The following is a 25,919-nucleotide window of genomic DNA, read 5'->3' on the forward strand; positions in this document are numbered from 1 at the left end:
GTAGGCTCGCTCGACGTGATCCGAAGGTACGAACTTTGACTGCATCAGTCTTTGCATTTCCTCCCACGACTGTACGCGCTCTAATCCCTGCCGCTCCCTTGATCGTTGTAGCTCCACCCACCATGTCTGTGCTAGGCCTCTCAATCGTGTAGAAGCTAACGAGACACGGCAATGTTCAGCAACTGTGTGATAATCGAAGAAGAACTATACTGCATAAGACCAGTCGAAAAACTGCTCCGCGTCGAATCGTCCTGCAAACTCCGAAAGATCCAATTTCACGCCATAGGTGGAGGAATGGTCTGGTGGTCTCTGTTGTCGCGGCTCCACTATTCCTGCGGGATGCTCGTTCCAGAAAAGATCGTCGTCCCATGCTGCTTCATTGCCCGTATGGCAGTATTGTTCGCCGGGATGCTGGTGCTGTCGACCTCTCCCGATGGGGGGTCGGCGGTCGGGGCGCGCCGGTTCCCGCTGACATTGCCTCGGTCGGGTTTGCCCGTGGGCGGGCACCATCTGCGGCCGGTATTGTGGTACTGGAATGACGGGAAGTCCAAGGTTCGGGGAAGGGTTCGGTTGAGGTTCTGGTTCCGGATGGGTAGGATTGGTATGATATGGTTGTGGGTTAGGAGTATGGAGTTGGGCCGGATACTGGATTGGGTTTTGGGTCAAGTTTGGGTAACCAGGTTGGTTTGGGTTTGAGTATGGGTATTGGGCTTGATGGGTTGACTCGCCCGATGGGATGTGGTTCGGGCCCACTCCTACACTACTCGTCGGACCCAGATATGGATGGGAAGGATCGAGGTTCGAGTTTTGGGGATAATAGTCTTGGTTTGAACTCGATCCCCGATCCAATAGATTATGGGTCTGGTTTTGACCCGGCTCAAATCCAAACTGGAGCTCCGTCCGGGTCTGATATGGGCTAGGGTCGGCATGAGATCTACTTTGTAGGTCAAAATTATTGGGTTGGTTTTGGTGCGGGGTTGCCCGCGCACCTGAACCAACTAGGTAGGTCGGGTACGGATGGCCTAGCCCCAGACCCACTCCCTGGGACCCAAGGGTTGGTCCCAACGACACGGGTCTGTGCCCTGCTGGAACAAAAACCGAGTTGGACCCTCTGATGTCAGGTCCCTCCAAATGGGTCTGGCCCGCTCCCGCTCGTAGAGGTACCATTTCGGAGCCTCTCCAGGCGGGATCGGGAGGGAGCGATGGCTCTCCCTTGATTCGGACAGACGAACCTTGGTCTATAACTGGGCCCAGCGTGACGTTGGGGCCCTGTCGACCCCAGTTCAAGTGCTGCGCATCGTGCGTGGTGCCCTGCCACGATTCTGGACTTGTAGGTGGGCCCAGCGCAAAGCTGGGACCCTGCAGGTTTGGGTCGACCTGCAGCATAACCCCAGGCACGTGCGACCACTCGCCTGGCCCAGCAGGTGTCTCCTGCACACGGCTGGGATCCTGCAAGGTCGGCCCTACCTGCGAACCCGACGCAGGGAGGCGCTGTTTGGATGGTGGGGCTGTTACCAGGGGGTTGATGCTCATCGGGGCTCCCTGGTGTTGCTGGCCAGTACCCGGATTGGAAGTCTGCCTTGGTGCCGTTAGGAGCGAAGGAGCAGTACTGTGCTGGAGTTGGGTCGACAGACAGATTGAAGACTGAACAGGGTTCACGCCTGTCGCAACACCATCCACCCGATCTGTGCCTGCGACTAGGGGTTGCAGACCGGATGCTTCAAGGGCCACCAGTCGTTCATCGAAACCATCCATTCTCTTTGATAGACTGGCAACATCCCTGCTCATCCGCAACATATTTTCTTGGATTTTGGTAAGTACCTCCATCACACGCAGCATCGGATCTTCGCTGCGAGCCGCCTCGCGTTCCTCGCTGCGTACCGGATCGGTCCCTGCTTCAAGAGCCATCTCGCTGGTGAAGGAAGGGTGCAACTCTGATACCACTTTGATGCAGCTGTCTTGGAGGAGGCGTGAAACAATGGCCACCGTGAAGACAGTGGCTGAGCTCTTTATTAATCTCAACAAGGATGTCGATAACAGGAGGAAATTCAATAACAACTAAAGAATGAAAAAAGAAAACAATAGGCAGAAAGAAAAAAAACAGGAAAACTGCAGAAGGTAGAAGACGGCTGAAGTTTTTAATATTCTCTGCCTTCACGCAACCCTAGACAGGTCTTCTTAAAGACTGTTTGCTGGACCGGGTCGTGGGTCCAGATTTGGATCCGACCCACGCCCCGGGTCAGTATCTCTTTGCAGCTGGTTCTGGGGCGTGCGAGCTCCACCACGCCTGACGTAGGTGCGCAGGGGTACCTCCCTGCGTCGTGGCTCCGTCCCTGCAAGTGAGTCATATTCACGGGGTCCTTTATCTGCCCTGTGTGGTGGATCGAGTGGCACGATGGGCCCAATCGGGTCCTGCCCTGCATCACTTATGTTGGCAAGATTGTGTGTGGTTTCGAAAGATTTGATATGTTAAAATAGTTTTTAAAAACATTATATCTTTGCGAAACACACTTCCGAGGCTCCTATTAAGGACCTGTATCCCTTTTCTCGTAAGTGTACTTCTTAAACATGCGAGACATGTTAGTACTACGACGATTGGATGAGAGAGTCTTATGACCTCGATTAATGCTTAGTGCAGGTTGTTGAAAACACATATAAGAATGTGATCGCCTTCATAGGCAAGATGCTCGTTTCGGTCTAATGGACCAGAGCATGAAGAATGAGGCAACGGCTAAGAAACCCCGTCGTGCTCAATTCAACCTTGCTTCGTCAAGAGAGAGGACGAAGGGTACCAACTCCGATGGACAGTCCATTTATGGCTTTCAAAAAGGGCAAAAGACCCGTTTTTCCCCAGTCATCGGAGGTTAGGGGGAGAGATAGGGGCTACATAAGTTAGCCTAACACTTCTGCAGAAGTTGGATGGATCCCTATCAGGCCTTGGGGACTTACTCTCTCGACCATCGGTCGTCTCCATAGGAATAAGATTCAGTCAGACAACCGAGGTATATTAAAATACTTAACATAATGAACACTCGGCTTGGACTCGACTGTCTCGACTCACGTGCCATGTATGTACCCGCATGGCCGGTTATCAAGTAATAACTAAAATGAGCATGCACACCCTTTTCAGTTTGTTGTACTTAGCTTATTCCTCCAGTCTATCTGCTTAGTTTGCTCGTTACTACCTGCTGCATAAATTATCTATGCCTAATTTAGTTCTTTCTGTCTTTGTACTCTCCTGCTAGTTTTTCGCAAAACTAACCCATCTCATGGGTACAGGTGACGATTAGGTGCATCAGGCGATGGCGCGACTGCGAGATGATTTAAGGATCCACTGTTTCTGCTCGTAGTGCTTCTTCTGGACATTTTTGGTTTTTGATACAGTTTTCCCTTGAGGAAACCCAAATTTTGTACAAACTTGATACTCTCTTTAAATAGAAGGAATGATTTCCTAAGTATTAGTACAGATCGTCCATGGTAAATCTTTGTTTCCTCGCTAACGTGTCCAAGGTTGTCAAACCTGTCCTTTTTCTTTTAAAAGAAATCGTTTCCGCTGATTTAGAAATAAACTCTGTAAAGAAAATGAATTTTCCAACTATTTCAAGGAATTTATAAGGTTCAAAATTTTGGGGCGTTACACACAGGGACACATCTCGCTTCATCCCGTTCCACCAATATCCTCGATGAAGGTCCTTGAACATTTTTGTGCCTCCCGGGTGAATAGTGTACCTGGATTTGTGAACCTCAGCTAGAATTTCATCTCTCAACATAGGGTCATCGGGAACCCATAGGCGATCCTTTAGCCATACGCTTCCTTCTTCCTTAAGATAGAAGGGGGTATCGCCCTGCAGTGCTTGAGCCTTCAGTTGCTTGTAACATGCATCAACTTTTTACCCGACTATAATTCTAGCAAGTAGCTCAGGTTGAACTACGAGGTTTGACAATCTGATCGAACCCCACGTGATTGCAAACGGTTCCTAGGAAACCAAATCTTTTATCAGCTTCCATCCTGCATAAAGAAGGTTGACCGAAACACCTGAGGTCTTTCAGCTGAAGGCGTCGGCTACTATGTTCGCCTTTCCTAGATGGTAGGAGAGGGTAAAGTCGTAGTCCTTGAAGAATTTTAGCCAACGTCGTTGCCTCATATTCAATTTCTTTTGAGAGAACACGTACTTAGACTTTTGTGATCGGTAAAAGCTTCAAACTGTTCTCCATACAAGTAGTGTCGCCAATTTTTCAATGTATAAACTACCGCGGCTAACTCCAAATCATGAGTCGGATAATTCTTGTCATGAATCTTAAGTTGGCGCAAGGCATAGACGATCACTTTCTCGTTCTACATTAGAACACAACCTAAGCCTGACCCAGAGACACCGATGTAGATAACAAATTCACCCTGACTCGAAGGTAAGGCTAAAATAGTAGTAGTGGTGAGTCGCTTCTTCAGCATTTGAAAACTACTCTTGCATTTATCATTCCATTCAAACTTAGCCTCTTTCTTCAACAGCTTGGTCATTGGTGAAGCGATCTTGGAAAAGTCTTAGATAAACCTTCGATAATATCCAGCTAATCCAAGAAAGCTCCTGATATCACAAACATTCTTCGGTTGCTGCCAATTCAGCAACCTTAGGAGCGGACTCATCTAGCTACCTAGGGTATTGAAAATATATGGCATAATAAACACCCGGATTAGTTTCAGTTGGTTCTACGTTTCACGCCTGTGAGTACTCGCAATACAGCTAATATCGAAACAAAGTTATCTTGCTCATATCACTTGTTGAATTGCGTATCAGGTATGAATTAACTGCATATTATTCATATTACTGTTGAATTACGTATCATGTATGGATTAAATTATATATGCTAGAGTTGTTCTATATTGTCTTTCTTACGCACCTACCAGTTTTTCATGAAACTGATCCATCTTATGGGTACAAGTGATGATTAGGTTTACGAGACGGGCGATGGTGTGACTGCAAGATGACTTTGAGATCCCACTGTTTCTGCTAGCATCCCGCATCCTGGATACATCTTTTGGGTTTTGCATTTTGTATAAGGGTTTCCTCAGGAAATCCCATTTTGTATAAACTTGATATTTTATTCTAATGTATATGGTTTTCTAAATGCTTTGCGAAGATAAAATCTATTGTGAAATGGATGTTTTTCGCTAATGTGCCCAAGGTTGTCGACTTGTCTTTTCTTTTCGAAAAAAAATCGTTTTCACTGATTTCACTAAAACAAAAACTTTGAAAAACAAAGGATTTTTTAGTCTCTTTCAAGTCATTCTAAAAGTTTACAAGTTCAAAATTTTGGGGTGTTACATATAAAGTCTATACTAAAAGATAAATTTGAAATGTCAGTCTTGGGATTCCTGACATATTTTTTAGGCATTGAAGTTGCCTACTCTCACAGGGGTTATTTTTTATCTCAGACTAAACTTGCATTTAAGATTATTAACAAGTCAGTTATTACTGATGATAAAGTTTGTGAAACTCATGAAGTGGAAAGTTTGTGAAACTCATGAAGTGGTAGGAACAAAGTTAAAATCGATAATGGAGTTCTTCTAAAAGATCTCACTCCTTACATGCAACTTGTTTGATCTTTAATGTATCTTAACATCTCTAGACCTGATATTTCACATGCCGATCATGTTGCAAGTCAATTCCAACTTATGCCTACATCAGTTCATATGAGTGCAATTATCTGAATTATCAGATATATAAAGGGTTCTCTGTATAAAGAAATATTTTTATCTTCATCTTCTGAGTTAAATTTAATTGCTTATACTGACTCTGATTGGAGAGGTGATCCAAATAACCGTCACTCCACTTCTGGTTTTTGCGTGTTCTTAGGTGAATCATTAATTTTTTGGAGATGTAAGAAGCAACAAAAGGTATCCCTATCATTTACTGAAGTCGAATACCGAGTCATGGCAACTACAACCATGGAGATTGTTTGGATTCACCTGTTGTTGGAGGATATGGGGGTTCATATTCAAGAGCCCACAAAGTTGTGTTGTGATAATAAGAATGCAATCTATATTGCCAAAAATCATACCTTTCATGAGCGCACAAAGCATATCGAGATGGACTGCCACTGTGTTAGAGAAAAATATCAGAAGAAAGTTATAGATCTATCTTATGTAACATTAGAATATCAACTGACTGATTTCTTTACTAAGGCGCTCTGTTCTCCTAGATTCAATTTTCTCCTTGGCAAACTTTTGGTCATTACACCGTAAGTTTGAGGGAGGATGTTAAATTGTATCTTATATATATTTATATATATATATATATATATATAGAGAGAGAGAGAGAGATACATATACATATACATATATATTATATATATATGTATATATATATATATTCTTTGTAATACCCTTTAGGGGTAAATCTGTCTTTTTACATGTAACACACATATTCACTTGAATATGCTTTTTCTTTTTTCTTTTCTTTTTCTTTTTTATTTCTTTTTTATATTGTTTGGAGGGGTCCACATTATAGACGTTGGACGCCTCCAACGTCTATATGGGAGCCCCTCCTTGGGTTCCTTGTAGTCTATAAATAAGGATTGTTTCCCCATTGTATGGATTTGCTTTGGAGTGCTTACTCTCAATAAAAGATACCTTTTATTATGCCTTTGTGCTCCTTTGTGAGTGTTTCATTGTGCCTTTGTGCACCTATTCTCTTTCTAATCCTTGTGGGCTAATCAAGTCATCTTTGGACTTAATATTCTTGAAGATATTTTCACAAAACCAACATGATATTTGAGATAATCATACTTTTGGTTTCTTCTATGCTGCATTTTGTGATTATGATTTATTTGTGGCCTGTCTGTGCCTAATCCAGATTGACTTGCTAATAAAGATATATTTATGCTATACGTTGCCCTACACTTGTTCAACAGGAAAAAAATAAGAAGCTAGAAACCAGTTCCTTTGAGATGGAGGAGAAGGTTGCTGCTCTTGAAGAGCGTTTGACTGCTTTAAGTGAAGAAAAGGAGGAAGCAATGGCCAAACATATGATTCTTTCTTCAGAATTGGAAATTACTTCCAACAAGCTGGCCATTGAAAATTCACAGTTAAATTTGATGATGGAAGAGGCTACTGGTCTGGTATGCTGAGCTATTCTGGAGATTAGTTTTCACGCTAAAAATGACTGAATTTTTTGAAACTTATCTTTGAGTTATTGTATTGTATTTATTTGCCTTTTGTGCAGAAACAACTGGATGAATCTGAATCCTTATTTACCAAAATGGAAAATTCAATTCGCTTGTTATCAACAGAAAAGGAAGAGATGATGATGGTGCGTGAGTTGAGATTAATAGATAGCAAGATTTTTCTTTTTTCTCTTACTAAGAAATTTCTATTCTGTGTTAATGATTGTCGCTTTTGTGTTCAGCAACTAACAGATGCCCTTATACAGCTAGAAGAGGAAAGGGCTAGATGGTTTGCCAAAGAAAAAGATTTTACTAAATCCATTATGGAGAAAGAAAACTTTGCTAATGCTGAGATTGCCTTACTATCCGAGGATACTTGCAAGGTAAATTTGCAAAATGTACAGTTTCTTTAGAAACTCATGCCTTTCTATTTATATTTTGAATTAAACTTTTTTTATGTAGGGAGCGAGCCAATTACGGTATTTTACACAATAACGGAGCAGTCCACCATAGAAATGCCTAATATTTTACAGGATGCTGACAAACATAAAAATGAACAACTTTGGCTTTTACAGCCCCGGGATTTGACCTATGACGCGTTCGGTAGCAGAGATTTATTTCTGATAGGCATAGAATTAACAAGATTCGCTACAAAAACAGACAAAAAATAATGATCTGCCATCAAAATTTCCGAAATTTTAAGGGAACACTCCTAACATGTATACAAACAACTTTCATGTTTACAGTCTTGGCATTTGATCTACTGACAGAGAAATAAAAATACGATGATAAATGCATAATTCAGAAAGACAGATGTAGATGTCAAAACATCAGTCTGACATTAAAATTACAGAAATGGCATACAGACCGTTCTAAAAATTGTAAAATTTTTGAATCAAACAGTGGACATCTAGAACATGAAGTTCCTCTTTTACAGATCCGGATTTGGAGTTATACTCAGAGAGGACCAGTCGACTCAAGTCGATACAGAGTCTCAAAGGCTCATATTGGGCTCTGACACGTATCACCTGGTCTGGGGTTTTTGACAGGTAGCAAAATAATTCAAAAAAATCTGATAAAATCAGATTAAATACTAGACTCAATCTCGAATCTAGGGCTCTTTTCGGATCAGGAATCGGATCTCCCATGAGGGAGATCTCAATTTTACAAAATGGGATCCGAAATTCTTGGCGTTTTCCGGGTCTTTAAACCCGACTCAGCAGTGTGGGCTTTGAATAAAGTAAACAGATTCAAATGATTCCAATTTTTTTGCAGAATATCAGAGACAGCTATCCACACACAATATGATTTTTTTTGGCATTTTAAGAAGAAGATATGAACATAAAATGACGCGTGGACTGCCTGCTAAAAACAAAGAATTACAGAAATGAAACAGAATGCATGAAACACCTAATTAAATCATAACATATGCTATTTTAACGAAATAAAATATAAACCTAGCATATTAAATGCATGATTATGATGAAATGCTACAAAAAAATGAATCAAGGAAGCTGATTGACCCTTTGCTATATGCCATTTATGAAGAGGATTCGATCCATTGACCGGACAAATCATCTCCTTAAAATGGCGATACGACATTTTCAGAATCAGAATACGAATATGAAAGTGATTTTATCTTGCATACAAGATTTCAGTTGACATGCTAAATCTCGTTCATGTGAAGACCCACCTTGTGTTCTTCTAATGATCATGGAGCTCTGGGATTTGCGATTTTGAGGTTACTACGAACCGACTTCACTCGCTCCTTGAGAGGCTCCCCGATAACGTGGCCGGAGGTACAGGGTGAAGGATGAAGGTGGCTGGAGATCACCAAAAGAACAAAAAGAATGGATCCTCTAAAGGGGGCGTGAGATGAGAGAGAGAGAGAGATCTTCAGGGTTCCAGATGCCTCTCAAAAAGGGGCATGGGATGGTGTGTTTAAAGAGAACTGAGGCTTGTTTGAAATTCGAATTCTTGTTTCTGCAGGAGCTTCCATGTGGCACCACCTCAGAGTGGGCCACCTTGGATTATTTTGAGATAAATAAAATAAAAAAGAAAATAAAATAAAGAGCTCTGGGGAGGCGCCACCTCAAGGGGGGGCAATTTTGCTTTTTGGAGATTTTTTGCTTTTTCAAAGACCTAACTAAAACCCTAGCTATTTTTGAGGGAATTCAAATGTGGCGCCACCTTAGGGTGGTTCCACACTTGCTTTTTGAGTAAAAATAAAAAAAAAGAAATTGTAGGATGGCGCCACCTCAAAGGGGACGATTTTGAACTTTTGAAATTTTGGCTTGCTTTTCCTAGGGTTTAGCTAAAGTAGGCTATTCTTGAGGAGGCTTCCAGAGTGGTGACACCTCAGGGTGGGACACCCCTCCTTCCTGGTGATTTTGAATTTCAAATTGCCTTTTCCAAAAGGGATATATGTGGCACCACCTCAGGATGGCCCCACATTGCCATGTGGCAAGTGAAAAGACGAAGCACCAAATGGCGCCACCTCAGGGGCAAGGCCCCTACTTTCTGGGATTTTTTTTTAATTTCGAATTTTCTGAAGAAGGGCATATGTGGCGCCACCTCAGGGTGGCCCTACATTACCAAGTGGCAAAATGAAAGAATGATAGAGAATGAGACATGTGGCGCCACCTCAGGGTGGCTCCACATTGCCAAATGGCTGCAAGAAATGAGGAGACACCAGATGGCGCCACCTAAGGGGTAAGGCTATTTTTTTTTTTGGTTTTTCAAAAAGATTAAATAAAATAAATGTTCAATTTTTTGTGTGGCACCACCTCAGGGTGGGCCCCATGTGGATAAAGTAAAGGGAAATTCAGGTGTGGCGTCACCTTAGGGTGGACCCCACCTTACTTTTTATTGAGGTAAAAGCAAATTTGAAATCTTAAAAGGTAAAACCTCTTTTTGGATTTTTTTATAAAACCTATCCTAATTGACAAATAAGAGATGAGACTTGGCCTAATTATGAAAAACTTGGAAAGAGATGGCCTTTCAGGGCAAATTTATAAAACGGTTTTGAAATTGTTGATAAAGGGGTAAAATAAAGAGATTTTACAAAATTCAAAGTCCTTTTTGGAATAAAAATTCTAGGTTCAAAGCTTCGTCCCCTTCTTCAGGCAGAGCCGGTTCAGCTGAAAAAATTTGGAAATCACTATTGAAAATTATCCAGATCGTTTTCCTAGGAAAACATTTTGAAATTCGGAGCCCGGGGGGTTAAAATGAGAGGAATTGACAATTTTGAAGACGCAGGGCTTTGAAATCAATTCTGAAAAAGTTAAAAATTTGAATTTGGATTAAAAATTTTGAAAATCAAGAGTTCTTGATCTCGAAATGACATGCTATGTAGTGAAATGATATGAAATGCTCTGAAATGTTATGCAATGACATATCTCGGGGAATTCAATGTTGCATGGAGAATTGGAGATTTCAATCTCCTGATATGAGTAGAACTTTGAAATTTCGCCTATTGGAGGTGAATTCTGAGCCAAAATAGAGAAATTTTGAGAATTGTGGGCGAAAATTGGGCTTTTTGCAAGGTTCAAGCTCAGAAATTGACCATTTTGCCCTTCGGAAATTTCAGAAGACAGACTGCTTGAAAATGTCGGGGAAGGTGATTAAAAATTTGGGGTGTTTATAGTGCGCCGCGGGTGCGGTGTCCTGTTAGAAGAGTTCGTGTTACTTAGCTTGATTCCTTATGTTGGAAATGATAAAGTCATTACTTCGCTACTCCATTACTCTCATTTTCTATTATTTTTATTGGCAAAAATATAAAGAAAAAAGTTTTTAAAGTTTTTAAAATACAAAGGAAACCAAAAAATAGAGAAACTGAACTTAAAATATATAAAACTAAGAAATTTTAAAAAAAAATATCACAAAAATATTGTGATAATTTTGCGCTGTTTTCATTTTGGAAATATTTTGAAAATATCATGATATTTTGCTGATATTATTGGCCTAGCTATAAATGCCGATAATAATTACGTGCGATATTTTCAATGTATCGATCTAGTTGGAAAATCAAAGGTGCAGGCTGTATCCATTCAATCTGTCCTCATAGATGTGTTCCTCATGCTTTGTTTGTTAGCGAGCACACCTTGGATCATAAATATGGAGAGAGAGAGAGAGAGAGAGAGAGAGAGAGAGAGAGAGAGAGAGACTTGTGGAAGCTAACCACATAAAGTTATTGTGTGTGGTTTCCATGGGTGAATTTTTTTAAAGGCTATTTCTTTTTCTTTTCCTTTTCTGCCTTCATTCCATTTCTAGTTGAAAATCATTGTTGCTGTAGCAAATTCTTTGCACAAGATATTTACTGAAGAAATCTTATACTAAAACCTAAGTGAAAATTTTCTTTGTTTCTGTCAGCAAGACCTGATTGCATTATTTATACTAAAAATAAATGTACTTTTTGCTTTCATCTTGGCCTTGTAAAATAGGTGAGGAATGAGTCAGAACATTTTAGAGAACAATGTAATGTTTTGGATGAAAGATTGTCCCTAGCTGAAGAAAATTTGGTGCAGGAGAGAAAAAGCAGGTCTGTTTTGATTGTTTTAAGTATTCACGATCTTCATATTCATGTGTATATGTTGGCCTGTGTGTGTGTGCACGCACTTGTGTGTGTGTGCGTGCGCACACATGTGTGTGTGTGTGTTTGTGTGTGTCAATGCATGCGTGTGTGCCATATTCTTTATATGAGTGTGTGTCCATGCACATACATGCATGCTGTTTGTGTGCATATGCATGTGAATTGCATGCTTGTCTGCCAGCTTTTAGTAAGTGTGAGAGGCATTAGTTTTCTCTGTTGGCTCAAATCATATTCATTCCTTCTATTATTTCCATGTTTGAAGTGGAAGTTTGTTACCATAATTTGGGGCAGTCAACACTTAAATGTCTCATTGTTGGAAATATGGAACATCTAAGCATAGAGCATAAAATGTGAAGTAAAAGGAGGCATCAAGATGGTAGTACGAAAAATGTGTAATATACTAATAAATGATAAATCTGCTAATAAACTGACGTGATCTGCAGAAAGTATGAGAAAAGGAAGGGAAGAGAAGAGGTTTCAGAAATCGGCAGTCAATCTATCTTATTGCTGCACTAGTGCTTCATTAGTCTTAATAGGGTTACAATAATCTTTTACAAGGACAAAAGTGCCCCTTATTAGTAACACATGTTACATTATAATACAACTAAAGCAAAACTCGTAAATGGATATGGATCCTTTATCGGATCCATATCCAATCCATATTCCACATTCTAATACCCTCCCTCAAGTTGTGCATGGGGTTTAACCATGTGCAACTTGTTCTTCAAATACCAGAAGCGGTGACTTGTAAGACCTTTTGTAAACATATCAGCAACTTGGTCTTCTGAAGGCACATAAACTGGTTCAATCTCTTTGTTGGCTATCTTTTGTCTGATGAAATGTTGATCGATTTCAATATGTTTAGTCCGACTGTGATGAACAGGATTGAATGCAATTTGTATAGCACTTCTATTATCACACATAAGTGTCGAATTTGAGATATTCTCTCCGATCTCTGTAAGAAGATGCCTAATCCAGGTCACTTCTGCTGTGGTAGCTGCCATAGATCTATACTCTGCCTCTGTGCTAGATCTTGCCACAACCTTCTGTTTTCTGCTACTCCATGAGACAAGATTTCTCCCAATGAAAACACAGTATCCTGAAACAGACCTCCTCTTATCTGGATCCCCTGCCCAGTCTGCATCTGTATAGGCCAGTATGTCATGTTTTGGTGATTTCCATGAACATTGAGTATATGTGAGTCCATCACCCACCGTTCCTTTTAGATAGCGAAGGATGCGTTTGACAGCATCCATGTGACCAGTCTTTGGTTCATGCATGAATTGAGATACTTGATTGACAGAATACACAATGTCTGGTCTAGTGAAGGTAAGGTATTGTAGCATACCTACTAAACTCCGATACTTGACTACATCAGGATATAACTCATCATCACAAATACTGAGCCTTTGGTTAACAACACTGGGTGTGGGTAGAGGTTTACAATCTGTCATTCCTGCTTTAGCCAGAAGATCAAGAGTGTATTTATGTTGAGTTAATGACATTTTATCACCCTTGTCTGTCTACCTCTACTCCAAGAAAATATCTCAGCTCCCCAAGGTCTTTCATTTTGAACCGCATACTCAATAGAACTTTAATTTGCTGAATGTGGTCTGGAGCATTACCAGTGATAACAATATCATCAACATATATGAGTAAGAAAACCATAGTGGTACCGTTCCTATATATGAACAGAGAATGGTCAAGTTGGGAACGAAAGAAACCATGTTTATGGATTTCTAAGGAAAAGCTTTCCAACCATGACCTAGAAGCTTGCTTCAATCCATACAAAGCTCTGGTTAACTTGCATACATATTCTTTTGGGCTTCCCTCTGCATAACCTTGAGGCTGCTTCATATAGACCTCTTCCTTTAAGTCCCCATGAAGGAATGCATTCTTAACATCAAGCTGACTGAGGATCCACCCATGTTCAATTGCCAGGCCAAGTATAATGCGAATAGTTCCCATTTTCACCACTGGGTTGAATGTCTCATCATAATCCTGACCATATTCTTGAGTGAAACCCTTGGCTACAAGACGCTCCTTGTACCGTTCAATGCTACCATCCGGTTTATATTTAATTTTATAAACCCATTTTGGAACCAACAACATTTTTGTCTGGAGGACGGCCAACTATCTCCCATGTTCGACACTCATGAAGTGCCTCGATCTCCTCATTCATCGCTTCAATCCATTTGTTGGATTGGATAGCTTGATGAAAACCAAGTGGTTTATCGTGTTTTTCAATCTGGGATAGAAAAATCTGAAAGTTCATAGAAAAGTTGTCATAACTAACCCACTTTTCAATAGGATGCCTTATCTTGCCTAATCTTCTTGGTGCTTCTCTGTCATTAGACAATGCAATGTGTTCTTCAGCAGGTACATTTGTTTGCTCTCTAGATCTCCTGGTATACACATTTCCTTTGTATCTCAGACACTCTGCTTGTGATGCATCATCTGAAACTGTCTCACCATGCATGCTTTCAGGAGACAGAATAGTATGCTCGGCAGCATGTGAAATAAGTTCAGCACTAAGCCATGGATCATACCAATTATCAACTGCACCAGTAGGTTCACGATTGACCTCTGCTTCTTTTCCCAGAAAATTATTTTCATCAAAAACAACATTTCTGGAAATTCTAATCTTCTTATTGGCAGGATCATAGCATCTGTAACCCTTGTGTTCATCTGCATAACCTACAAATTGGCATATAGAGGCTTTGTCCTGGAATTTAGTCCTCATGGATTTGTCAATATGAACATAACATGTGCATCCAAAAACTCGTAACTCATTATAATCGGGATGTGCACCAAAGAGAACATAATAGGGAGATTGATTTTCAAGAATATGCATAGGAAGACAGTTTATCACATGAGTGACAGTGTGAAAAGCTTCAGTCCAAAGACTAATGGGTAAGTTACTCCCATGCATCATACTCATTGCACTTTCCACAATATGTCTGTGTTTACGTTCATCAATTCCATTTTGTTGTGGAGTGTACGGGCAAGAAACTCTACGATGCATCCCATTATCTTGGAGAAAATCTAAAAATTCTTTGGAGGAATACTCACCACCTCCATCACATTGGAGAATTTGGATATTTTGAGAAAATTGATTTTTAACATAGGCATGAAAGTGACGGAAAATGGAAAAGACCTCTGATTTGTGTTTAATATCCAGGTAAAACGAGATAAACTGTCAATAAAAGATACATAATATTTACTTCCAGAAGAGGAAGGATTAGGAGCTGGGCCCCAAACATCTGAACATATTATCTCAAAGGGTATAAAAGCTCTTTTATTTATTTGATGAAAAGGAAGTACATAACTTTTGCAGACCTGACAACTGAGACATATTTTATTCCTCAATGAAGGTGAAAGACTCTGAAAGAAGACCATTGGACACTAACTTTTCAATAAAGACTTGACTACAATGACCAAGACGAGAATGCCAGAGATCTGACTTATTACATTTGGATGTACTTAGGACACTTTTGGAGACGAGATCAGACTGGGGCTTCAGGACACTGGTGGCTGGATCTTCATTAAAGACATACATGTCTCCACGTCGCTCTCCTTTAACGAACATCTCCTTCGTTTGAAGATCCTTGACAAAGACAGAAGTAGGAGTAAATTCCACAGAAGAATTGGTAGAATCAACAAGCTTGGAAACAGATGCAATATTTTTCTTTATATTTGGTGCATGAACAACATCAGATAAAGGAATAGATGACTTAGACAAAGGAATGATGACATTGCCTATGTTTGAAATAGGGTGGTGAGTCCCATCTCCGGTTACAATATTAGATTTTCCAAAATAAGGAGTCAGAGTAGAGAACTTACCTGCATTACCAGTGACATGGGTTGCTGCCCCAGAGTCAACATACCATATTCCATCATCATTTTGCTTCAGATTCAAGTTGGCCATAGCAGATAGAAGGAGATCCTTAGCATCTTCACTGACTCGAAATGTACCTGCAGTTTCTGATATACCAACATTTCTGGTGTTTTGCATTCTATTCCGATTTTGTGGGTTGAACCAGCAGTTGGCCTTGATATGACCTCGGTTGTTGCACTGATAGCATGTGGGAACATTCTTTGAAAAATTGGCATTAGAATTTGGTGTAGGTAGAATCCCACGTCCACCCTGGATTGGATTTCCCTTGCCTCTGCCACGTCCTCCTCGTGCACGATCAGCTATCACCTCTGTGGCAAGAACCTCATGCGTAAATGGTTGTCCTGTTGAAGCTTCAGACATGCTTTTCAGTGTCATCTCATACTGAAAAAGTTTGACGCGTAATTCCTTAAAGGAAAGCAACGTAGGCAAGCATAATAAGGATGTAACAAGAACATGATATTCTGATCCCAGGGCATTCAGTGTTTGCTGCACCTTTTCTTTATCTGAGACTGGATATCCAACCATAGCTAATTGATCTGTGATGCTTTTGACTTGATTTAAGAATTCAATAATGCTCATTGCACCCTTTTTTAACATCTGAAATTCACGTTTAAGAAACAACACTTTAGCCTATGATATCTGAGAGTAGGTCTGAGCTAAAGCATCCCACAAAACCTTAGAGGTACAATCATCAGGAATGGAAATCAAGACTTCTTGTGACAATGTGGAAGTGATGTATGCGACGAGTGCCTGATCACGCTTCATCCAAGCAACAAAAGCAGGGTTGCGAATAATATTTGGCAATCCTCCATCCTCTTTGGCTTCGATTGTGATAAATTCTGGAGGCATTGGAGTCGATCCATCCAAGTGACTTGAAAGATCTTGACTCCGAATAAAAGGGACAATCTGTCTCTTCCAAGTCAAATAGTTGTTGGTAGTTAACTTTTCTGACACTAACTGCCCTAAGAAACTGGAAGAGAGACCTGAATTCCCTGAAGAATCCATTGATAGACTGTTTGACAACAAAAAGAAACCGGTGGGTGGAATAGAGAATAAAAGGCTAACAAAGAATTAAGATAAATGAAAATAAGTAGGTCGAAGCAAATAGATTTGAGAATGGCAACAGTATTGAACTTGGCTTTATGGGGCTGAAAGTGCCGAAGGACAAAGATAGAATAGCAGATCTGAAGGGATTTCAGATCTGCGAGGAATAGAAGAGGCTTAAATCAGACAATGATCTCTAGAGATAGGAGAAAGAACTGATGGCAGATCTGTCGCCACTTTCAGATTTGCGACAGTGAGAAAAGAAGGATAAACAAAGATTATAAATCTGAAAGTATTTCAGATTTACAAGGTAATGGAAGAAAAGAAACAGATTGACATTTAAAGAAATATAAATAACAGAGAGAAAAGGAGGAAAAACAAAGGTTGCGTGACCTACCAACTTTCACGCTAAAAGGAATATTTTCAGATTTGTCAGATGCAACAACTTTTCATTCAGATCTGTCAGCAACTTAATTGACATTTAAAGAAATATAAATAACAGAGAGAAAAGGAGGAAAAACAAAGGTTGCGTGACCTACCAACTTTCACGCTAAAAGGAATATTTTCAGATCTGTCAGATGCAACAACTTTTCATTCAGATCTGTCAGCAACTGTTCACGCTGACCAGGCAGGCACGTGATTTGGAAAACTGTTCACGCTGAAAAGGGCTCTGTGAAATAGAAGAAAGGAGGTTTCAGATCTGCGATTTTCAGATCTGTCAGAAGCTGTTCACGCTGACCTCAGAAGCTGTTCACGCTGACCAGACACGTGATCTGCCTGCTTTCAGATATACGAACTACCAACTTTTCACGCTGACTAGGCACGAGCTTTAGGTATTCATCACCCACAGGATTAATCCTGCTTTGATACCATGATAAATCTGCTAATAAACTGATGTGATCTACTGAAAGTATGAGAAAAGGAAGGGAAGAGAAGAGGTTTCAGAAATCGGCAGTCAATCTATCTTATTGCCCCTTATTAGTAACACATGTTACATTATAATACAACTAAAGCAAAACTCGTGAATGAATATGGATCCTTTATCGGATCCATATCCAATCCATATTCCACATTCTAATAATAAAGACTCTCTCTATATATGAAAAGTAAAAGTATAGCTGTATAAAATTTTTAAGCTAATATAACAACAAAATGCTTCAACATTAACAGAAATACTGTAACTGGACTTCATATGGGACTAAAAAATAATCCAATAGTTCTGAGTCAGTTCTCTAAATGATGCAAAATAACGACAGTAGATATCTAAATAAAAGCAGGTTGGGTGTATGACCATTTGATTTAGTTTAACCATGAAGAAATACTTGGTTTACATAAGTTCAGTTTCTATATTTCGACTAGATCAGAAATGATATAGGGCTGAAGAAAATTGAGAAAATAAGTGTGCTTGAGAATATAATTGATTATAAGATTATGTTCGGTTTTCTAAAAGATCCTGAACACCAATTGAGTACGTTGTAGGATATGTGAAAATCCCCATAAAAGTCATATATCCATTTTCATTCAAAATGTTGAATAATGGTATGTATGTTGACATTGCAAGATTAGTTGAACCTTAAGATACTGATATTCTAAAAGTATTTTAGATAAGTGAAAAAAAAATAGAAAAGCGTTTTGTTAATGATGTGCATTTTTCAATTGTCAGGTTTCAGTTAATGACAAAATTTACAGATTTATGGGACCCATCCATCAATGTTATTTCTAATCTTTAAAGTCTTCTCTTAATTCTTTTTGTAATTTTTGTTTTTTCTGATCTTCTCAAAACTTCAGCTATTTCTAAATGTTATTGATGTTTCATTGCTAAAAAAGTTTGGAGACTATATGGGAGGGAATCATTGCAATGAGATAATAAAAATCATTTCATTTTTATTTTAACTATGCATTACTCTATTGGAAGACATGGATCTATATCAGTTCATGTAAAGGTACTAAAGAAACATTACAAGTACTGGGATTTCTTTTTCTTTGGTTTTCAAGAGACACCTCGATTTTTTATTGATGGGGATCTTTAAACTTATGATTTCTTATCTTTCAATTGTTAAAATATAGCTAAGAGGGGTAATTAATATACAAGAAACAATACAACTAAGAGGGGTAATATGTTCAAGCTGAACATAACATAATACAATAAGACTGGGACGTCAAACAAACTTTGGATCTGGATCCAGATTCTATAGATCTCATAGATCACGTCTCGATAGATCCAACAACTTCTTGGTAGAATGCCTTTTTCTTCCTATGCAGTGAGAGCTTTTGCTCCCCAATCAAAACATTTTCTCTTATGGTGGAAGGGACCTGTACAGTCAAGAAGGAACAAAGAATTTAAGTTCAGGCATCTAAAGAGATTTGTTGGGCTTGACATGCTGCGAATCCTTTTGAAAGAGAGGGGTGCCTTCGAGAACACAAAGATTATGAAATAAAGACCTTAGTCTTAAGCTTGAGTTTCACTAACACAGCCAATAGCATTGCATGAGTTGGATAGTACAAAATGAGGGGGTTCTAGTTCAATCAAAGTGGATATCCTAGAATCAGTTTGGTAACCAACCTAAACCATATTGATACCTAAACTATAAGCTTCTCCTTAGCAGCAAGGTCGGAGTAGGAAGACCATCAGCAGTGAAAGTTCATGCTTTCAAACAAACACTTGCTTTTAGTGCATTTCCACCATGCCAACATCAGAGCTGAGAAATGCACTTCAAAGGGAGGGAAGTGTTGTTTCCCATGTTGGTATGGTTATGCCCACTCTCTGGATTTTCTCTTTATTTCTCTCTCTCTCTCTCTCTCTATCTATCTATCTATCTATCTATCTATCTATCTATCTATATATCTCTCTATATCTCTCTCTCTCTCTCTATATATATATATATATATATATATAAGTAAAGGGTAGCTGCCTGCACGAATCTGTCCCTACTTCAGCCTACGGGGCTTTTCAAGGGTTTTTTTCCGTGTTTTTCTAGAATTTAACTGTTTAAATGTGTGCTACGTGCTTGATTTTATAAGTATCGACTCTTGCATCATCCAATTCCGATGCTTAGGTAGGTCTTTATGAGGTTTGAAAATCAACGGTGTAAATTTTTTATAAATATCATAAATGGACAAGGCTTAAAAAATCATGTTTTTTTTTATGGAAAAAACATGATCCAAGTGACATTTCCTAGCAAATCAACCATGCTGAATGCATCTGTGGGGTCAAATTTGCGAAAAACAATTTGGAAGACCCCCCCCCATTCGCTCACAGTAGGCTGCAGTAGGCACGAAACGGAGTTGGCAGCAACTCTCTCTCTCTCTATATATACACACACACACACATCACTTTGAAAGGGTGAAAATGGTTTGGACTGTGAGGACTTGAAGGGATGGAACTTTAGCTATTTATATAAAGGTAAGATAAAAGACTTTTTGCCTTGAGAAAATTTGTGTAATTGGCAATTCAATTGCTTAACCTCTTGTTCTCTCAGGTCTTAAATGCTTCCTTTCATCTTCTCTTATTACTCTGTTTTGAACAGAAGTATCTAATTTTTCATAAATGCATTATATTTGTTAGTGACACACTGAGAATGTCAAATTCTTTCACATGGTAAACTGACACTGAAAGAGGATGATATAGAATCTAATATTTCTTGGTTGATGCTTATGAGAAATAGACCAAGAGCAGAATTAGTAGTGATTAGTGTCCCTGGCTGAATTCCTGTACTAGAGAAACCAAAAGATCAATGTACTAATTTTCTTATTAACTTTTAGTCTAGCCTGTCCAAGTTATTGGCTATTGGCTTCAATTGTCCACCGTTTATGGCTTGAAATTATGATTGATAGTGTACTTCACTCCTCTCTTCCCTCTTTTTAGGCACATCATAAAATACTGGTGGGCAAAGTTCGCTGGGACAGTTAATAAAGATAGAAAGTGTGAAAAGAGAAAAAATTGACATGATTATCTGTTTATTTATTTTAGTTTTTCTCTACCTATTTTTGGAGCATTAGGATTAGGGATGTAAATACACGGCTCCTGTGGGACATCACAGTGACCTGGGTCCTTTAGTTCTGGTTTGGTAGACTAATGTAGGTTTAAATTAGATTATCAGTTGGATTCCATGAATTACCAAACTCGCATTTGATACATTTTGATTGCAGTTTTGTAACCTATTAGGGATAGGGTCGGGTATGGGTTGAAGGGGTATGATATCATATGGGCTGAATTCAGTTAGTTATCTTTGAGATTGAGTCTGAGTCCAAGTTGGCACATATATCTGATTAGGACATATTTAGTTTACATGGATCAAACCAAATCTAACTACAATTTTCCTACTTGTGATTAATCTAATCCAAACTATAAGAGACACTTGAAGATATCGAGCATCAGTTCCAATCCATTATTCTGTAATGGTTCCACTAAGACCCTTTCACATATAAAATTAGATCATAGTGAACAGGATTTTATATTGGTTGAATTTGGTTTGTTGTTTCTGAAATTAAGTCTTTTTTTGGTTTGGCAAGGTCTAAGTTGGTGCACAAAACTAATAAGGCCAGATTCAGTTTTACATGGATCGAATCTACTTCAACTACGGATTCCTATGTGGGATTGACCTAACCTCTTTGTAATAGCCACCCGAAGATGAACATGAAATCCCATGCCACTATATGTAATGGTACCAACCCCAAGTTATGAGATACAACTTGATCTTGTGGCCATATAGCTAAAAGTATCATTTCGTTCATCATGATATTTAATGCAATTGTATTTTATTTGCAAAAGGTGATCATGTTTGTCCAGGTACACACACACACACATCTTGGAGCTTCTTACTTCCTATGTAGTTGTGTTTCACGCATACATGGTTGTGGTGGAGTTATTTCTACATTGAGCTAAAACTTGATTTCCATGCAGAATGGAAAGTTTGTCAGAACTCAATCAATTAAAAGAATCATTGCACAGAACTAAAGCTGAGAATGTTGAATGCCAGGATGTAAGTCTTTCTAGCATAGTCATTTGAATTTCAATCTCTCCATTTAGTGTACATAATCTGCAATATATTCAGCTAAATTGCAGTTTTATTTCAGGTACTTAAGTCGAGAATTGACCTACTATCATCTGAGAAGAGGCTCATCAGTGAGGAAGTCAACAAGTTGCAGAAATGTTTGAACCTCGTTTCTGAAGAAAAAGACAAAATGGCAGCCAGATTACATGATACTGACAGCCACAAGGTTCTAACTATTCTTAGCAATACTGCTTAAGAAACTATAAATCAACAATCATTTTGGCCATTTGTTCGTTGCTCAAGAAACGGTCCAAATTGAAGCTCAAGTCAAACTGATGACCTAAACAAACTCGAACTTTTTTTTTTCCGCTTAGATAGTCCTGGCCTATATGTTATCTTGGAATTGTTAGATTATCCCATGCTTGCCAAGTTGATATTTTCCTTGGTCTATGTATTAGGAGCCTATTTCTTGTGAGAAACAGCAAAGAAACCTTATATGGCATATTACTGGATTTTTCAGAATTTCTCCAGGATGGCCATGCTCAGGGCTGTGTTAAAATGTAACATATATAATATATATAATAATAATATAATATAATAATATTATTATATATATTTTCTCTTTTCCTTTCCTTTTTATTTCTTTTAATTTTATTTATTGTCTAGTTCATTTTGAACTAGACATTATATTCTAGTCAAGTCAAGTCCCAACTAGGACTTGACTAGCAATATAGTTGTTGGACGTAGTCCAACGGCTATTTTAATGCCCCCAAAATCCTGGACTTGTTACTTTTTAGGAAAATTTTGAAAGTTTTGTTGTAATAACCCGAGTAAAAAAAAATCGTTTGGATCCGGGCCAGATTCGGATCGGACCCAGGTGATAAGTCCGCTGCGTGCTTTTAAAAGCACACAGCGATGAAGGGGGGAGGTTCTCGAAACCTCCTTCCCCCTCTCGCCTCTGTCTCTGCATCCTCTCCCCCTCTGTCACCCTCTCGCTCTCCTCTCGTCCTTCGCAGCCGTCAATGACCACAGTCACAGACGACCGAAGCCGCCGGCCACCACCTTCCCCTCTCCTGCTCTCTCGTCCTCTCTCCCCGACTCTCTCTCGCCGGCGACGCCTCTGTACCCGACCCCCATACCCTCGTGCCTCTTCGGTTTTGCAGAGGAGCCCCTGACATAGGAGCTCCCTCTACTCGCCGGAGACCCCCTCCGTTGCTGTCGCCGTCGACTGCCTTCGTTCCCTCCGTCGACGCCGTCGCCGGCAACCCCCAGGTACACTTCTTTTTCTCCTTCTCTCCTCTTCGTCTCCCTCGACACTCCTCTTCAAGGGTCGGTGGACCAGAGCCACCAATCGTGGTGGCTCTGGGTCTGCCAGGGAGGGAGGTACTGAGCACCTCCCCTCATTTTCCCCCCCTCTTCTTTTCGGCAGGCGGCAGGGCTGCCGCCTGCATCACCTCTTCTCTTGGGCGTAGGGCTTTAGGGGAGGGGCTGCTCGTGCCTTGGACGACAGGGTGGCAAGCCCCGCCTCCTCTACCTGTCTCTTGTTTAGGTAAGTCGGCAGGGGCCGAGCCCCCTGCCACTTAGCCGACAGGTCGGCAGGGGTACAACCCCTGTTGACTGCGAGAAGGGTTGGCAGGGGGTTTTGGGCCCCTTGCCTGCCCTTTTGTTTTCACAGGGAGGGTGGACACCCCTCCCTATCCCTTCTTTTTCACAGAGAGGGTCGTGCCCTCCCTGTCCCCCTTTTGTCGCGTAGGGGGGAGTTCGACCCTCCCTGCCTCTGTTTGTTGCGGGGAAGGGCTCGAGCCCTCCCAGCCTACATGCTATGCAGGGGAGGGTTCAACCCCCCCCTCTGCTTTCGTAATATGCAGGAGGAGGGGTCGAGCCCCCTCCTCGGTCCCTTGATGTTAGGGGAGGGGTCGAGCCCCTCCCTGCTTGTTTATTGCGCACAGAAGGGGTCAACCCCCTCCCTGTTTCCGTGTTTCGCTGGGAAGGGGCCGAGACCCCCTTCCTCCCTCTATTGTTCAGGGGAGGGTCGAGCCCTCCCTGTGTTCTGTTTCTGCTTGGCAAATAGGGGCTCATCCCCTGTCTTTGTCTCTTTTTGCAGGACGGAACAGGGTCGTCGTTGCTGCTCTTTTGCAGAGATGGCTGAGTACGGAGTCCCCTAGCCCTCTTTGCATACTTGGCAGGCAGGGGCGAAGCCCCCTGCCTCCCCCTTAGTGGCTTGCAGGGAAGGGCCTCGCCTCCTTGCTCTCTTGGCAGGTAGGGCAAAGCCTCCCTCGTTGTCTTCTTCAGGCAGGGGTGCAGCCCCCTGCCTCCCTGCTTCTCGTTGACAGCAGGTCGGTATGGGCTCGCAGCCCCAGCCCCTGCCCGTACTTCTTGCACTTATGGCAGGTACGCAAGGGCACGATGCCCCTGCCTCTGCTTCCCTTATGTCAGGACGACGATAGTGTCCTTGACCTTTTATTTTTGGTATTAGCTTGCTAAGATTGTTACTTTTGCAGCTTGTGCGACGGATCCTGCTCGCGCTCCGCGACCCGAGCCGTCCATCGCTTATACTCGCAGACGCCAGGAAGCTTGCAACTCTCAAAGGTAGGGAAAGATTGCACAGAAGACTTGGACAATTGAATTGAGTTCAATTAACTAAAAAAGACAATTAAATAAATATATATTCACATATATATATTTATATATATCATATATATTTATACGAGTACGCACTTAACTCAAGGACGCAGTTTCGCTATCCTTGTCATTTACTTTGCCGTCGCGCATCGCGCAAAGGTTCTGCGTTACACTCCTGCCTACAGTCCTTTACTTTGCCGTCGCGCATCGCGCAAAGGTTCTGCGTTGCACTCCTGCCTATAGTCTTTACTTTGCCATTGCGCTTCGCGCCCAGGCTCTTGCTTTTGCATATGTGTTGTTACTGCTTTGCTATTGCAGATGACGCTCGGGTTTTCGCTCATTGCATATACGTTTGAGGCATCCTCGTGGAGGATGCAAGAGACATCTACCACTCTCAATCTTGCGACAAGAGTTCAGTCGGGAGCGAGCGATACATCCTCATCTAAGGAGAGGGATACCTCGCAAGGATCTTGACTCTTCGCGTACGCAGTTCCTGCATAGTAGACTTGAGATTTAGGGAGCTGCGCAAAAGCATCAAAGACTGCCCCAAATCGAACCATTTGGAAGGATGTGAATGGCTAGTTCTGTTCGCCTTTTCAGCATATCTCGGGTGATCCCAAATTGGGGGTTCGAGCGAACTTCTTAGCAGGTTTTCTGTTGAGAAACTCACATCTCGTCTATCGAGGCCGATATCGAGTCATGCGAGGCATGTAGATACCCCGATAGCGGATGAGATTCTAGAAAATCACATGCATAATGTTGGCACAAGGTACTGCTGTTTCAAAAGATAAACATTACATCTTTATGAAACACTCCTGTTGAGGCTTCTATTGAGGAGCTATACCCCCTTCATCCTAGAGTACTTGTAGTCGTGCACGACACGTCTAGTACTGCGATGATCGGATGAGACGGTCGTGCGGCCTCAAACAATGCTAAATGCACAATGCTGTAATCACATAAATGGCCTCACATTCGCCTTCACAGGCAAGATGCTCAAGTGGTTTAAAGACCACATCATAGAATGGGTCGTTAGTTAAGATACCCCTAACGCACCCATTCGCTTCTTGTTATCTGTCAAGAGAGAGGACAGAGCGGTACAAAACTCCAATGGACAGGTTGTTAACAACCACCCCACGGGCAATGATCTGACCTCCCCAGTCATTGGAGTTAGGGGAAAGGGGCTACAATAGTTAGCTCAACACTTCTGCAGAAGTTGGATGCATCCGTGGCACTGCTTATCAGCCTTTGGGGAATCCTCTCTCGGCTAAAGCCATCCCTTTAGGAGCGGACTCAACTAGCTATTCGGGTTATTGAAAATACATAGAATAACAGACGCCCGAACTAGTCTCAGTTGTTTCTACGTTTTGCCTGCGCGTACCCGCAGGCCAGTAATATCGAAACATAAAGTCTGTTCACACTGGTCGATTGCGTACTTGCTTGGTAGTTCAGTATGTTACTCGTTGAGCTGTACCCGCATGTCGAGGCGTTACTCTAGTTTGTTAAACTGCTTACGCAGTTCTTTGCTAAGTAACATCTAGCTTCTGATACTAGTTAAATGCTTATAATAATAGCATTATGCCAGTTGCTATATATTAGCATGTGACTTGCT

At 40.9% G+C, this 25,919-nt stretch overlaps 1 protein-coding gene across 3 annotated transcripts in view; it reads left to right on the forward strand.

Annotated features, from left to right (window-relative positions):
• The window catches only part of LOC149837378 (P-loop containing nucleoside triphosphate hydrolases superfamily protein), a 227,338-nt gene that overhangs the window by 164,620 nt on the left and 36,799 nt on the right, over nt 1-25,919 (forward strand). For 2 of the 3 annotated variants that reach the window (XM_090006002.1, XM_090006004.1), the window contains 6 exons: nt 6,910-7,116; nt 7,221-7,307; nt 7,404-7,544; nt 11,604-11,701; nt 21,598-21,676; nt 21,771-21,914. In XM_090006002.1, the coding sequence (XP_089862128.1) occupies nt 6,910-7,116; nt 7,221-7,307; nt 7,404-7,544; nt 11,604-11,701; nt 21,598-21,676; nt 21,771-21,914 (756 nt within the window). The remainder of the gene's footprint in view (nt 1-6,909; nt 7,117-7,220; nt 7,308-7,403; nt 7,545-11,603; nt 11,702-21,597; nt 21,677-21,770; nt 21,915-25,919) is intronic. The other variant, XM_090006003.1, reaches the window with a different exon arrangement.

The sequence above is a fragment of the Nuphar pumila genome, chromosome 5 (assembly GCF_984573655.1).
Source record: "Nuphar pumila chromosome 5, dmNupPumi1.hap1.1, whole genome shotgun sequence".
Lineage (NCBI taxonomy): Eukaryota > Viridiplantae > Streptophyta > Magnoliopsida > Nymphaeales > Nymphaeaceae > Nuphar > Nuphar pumila.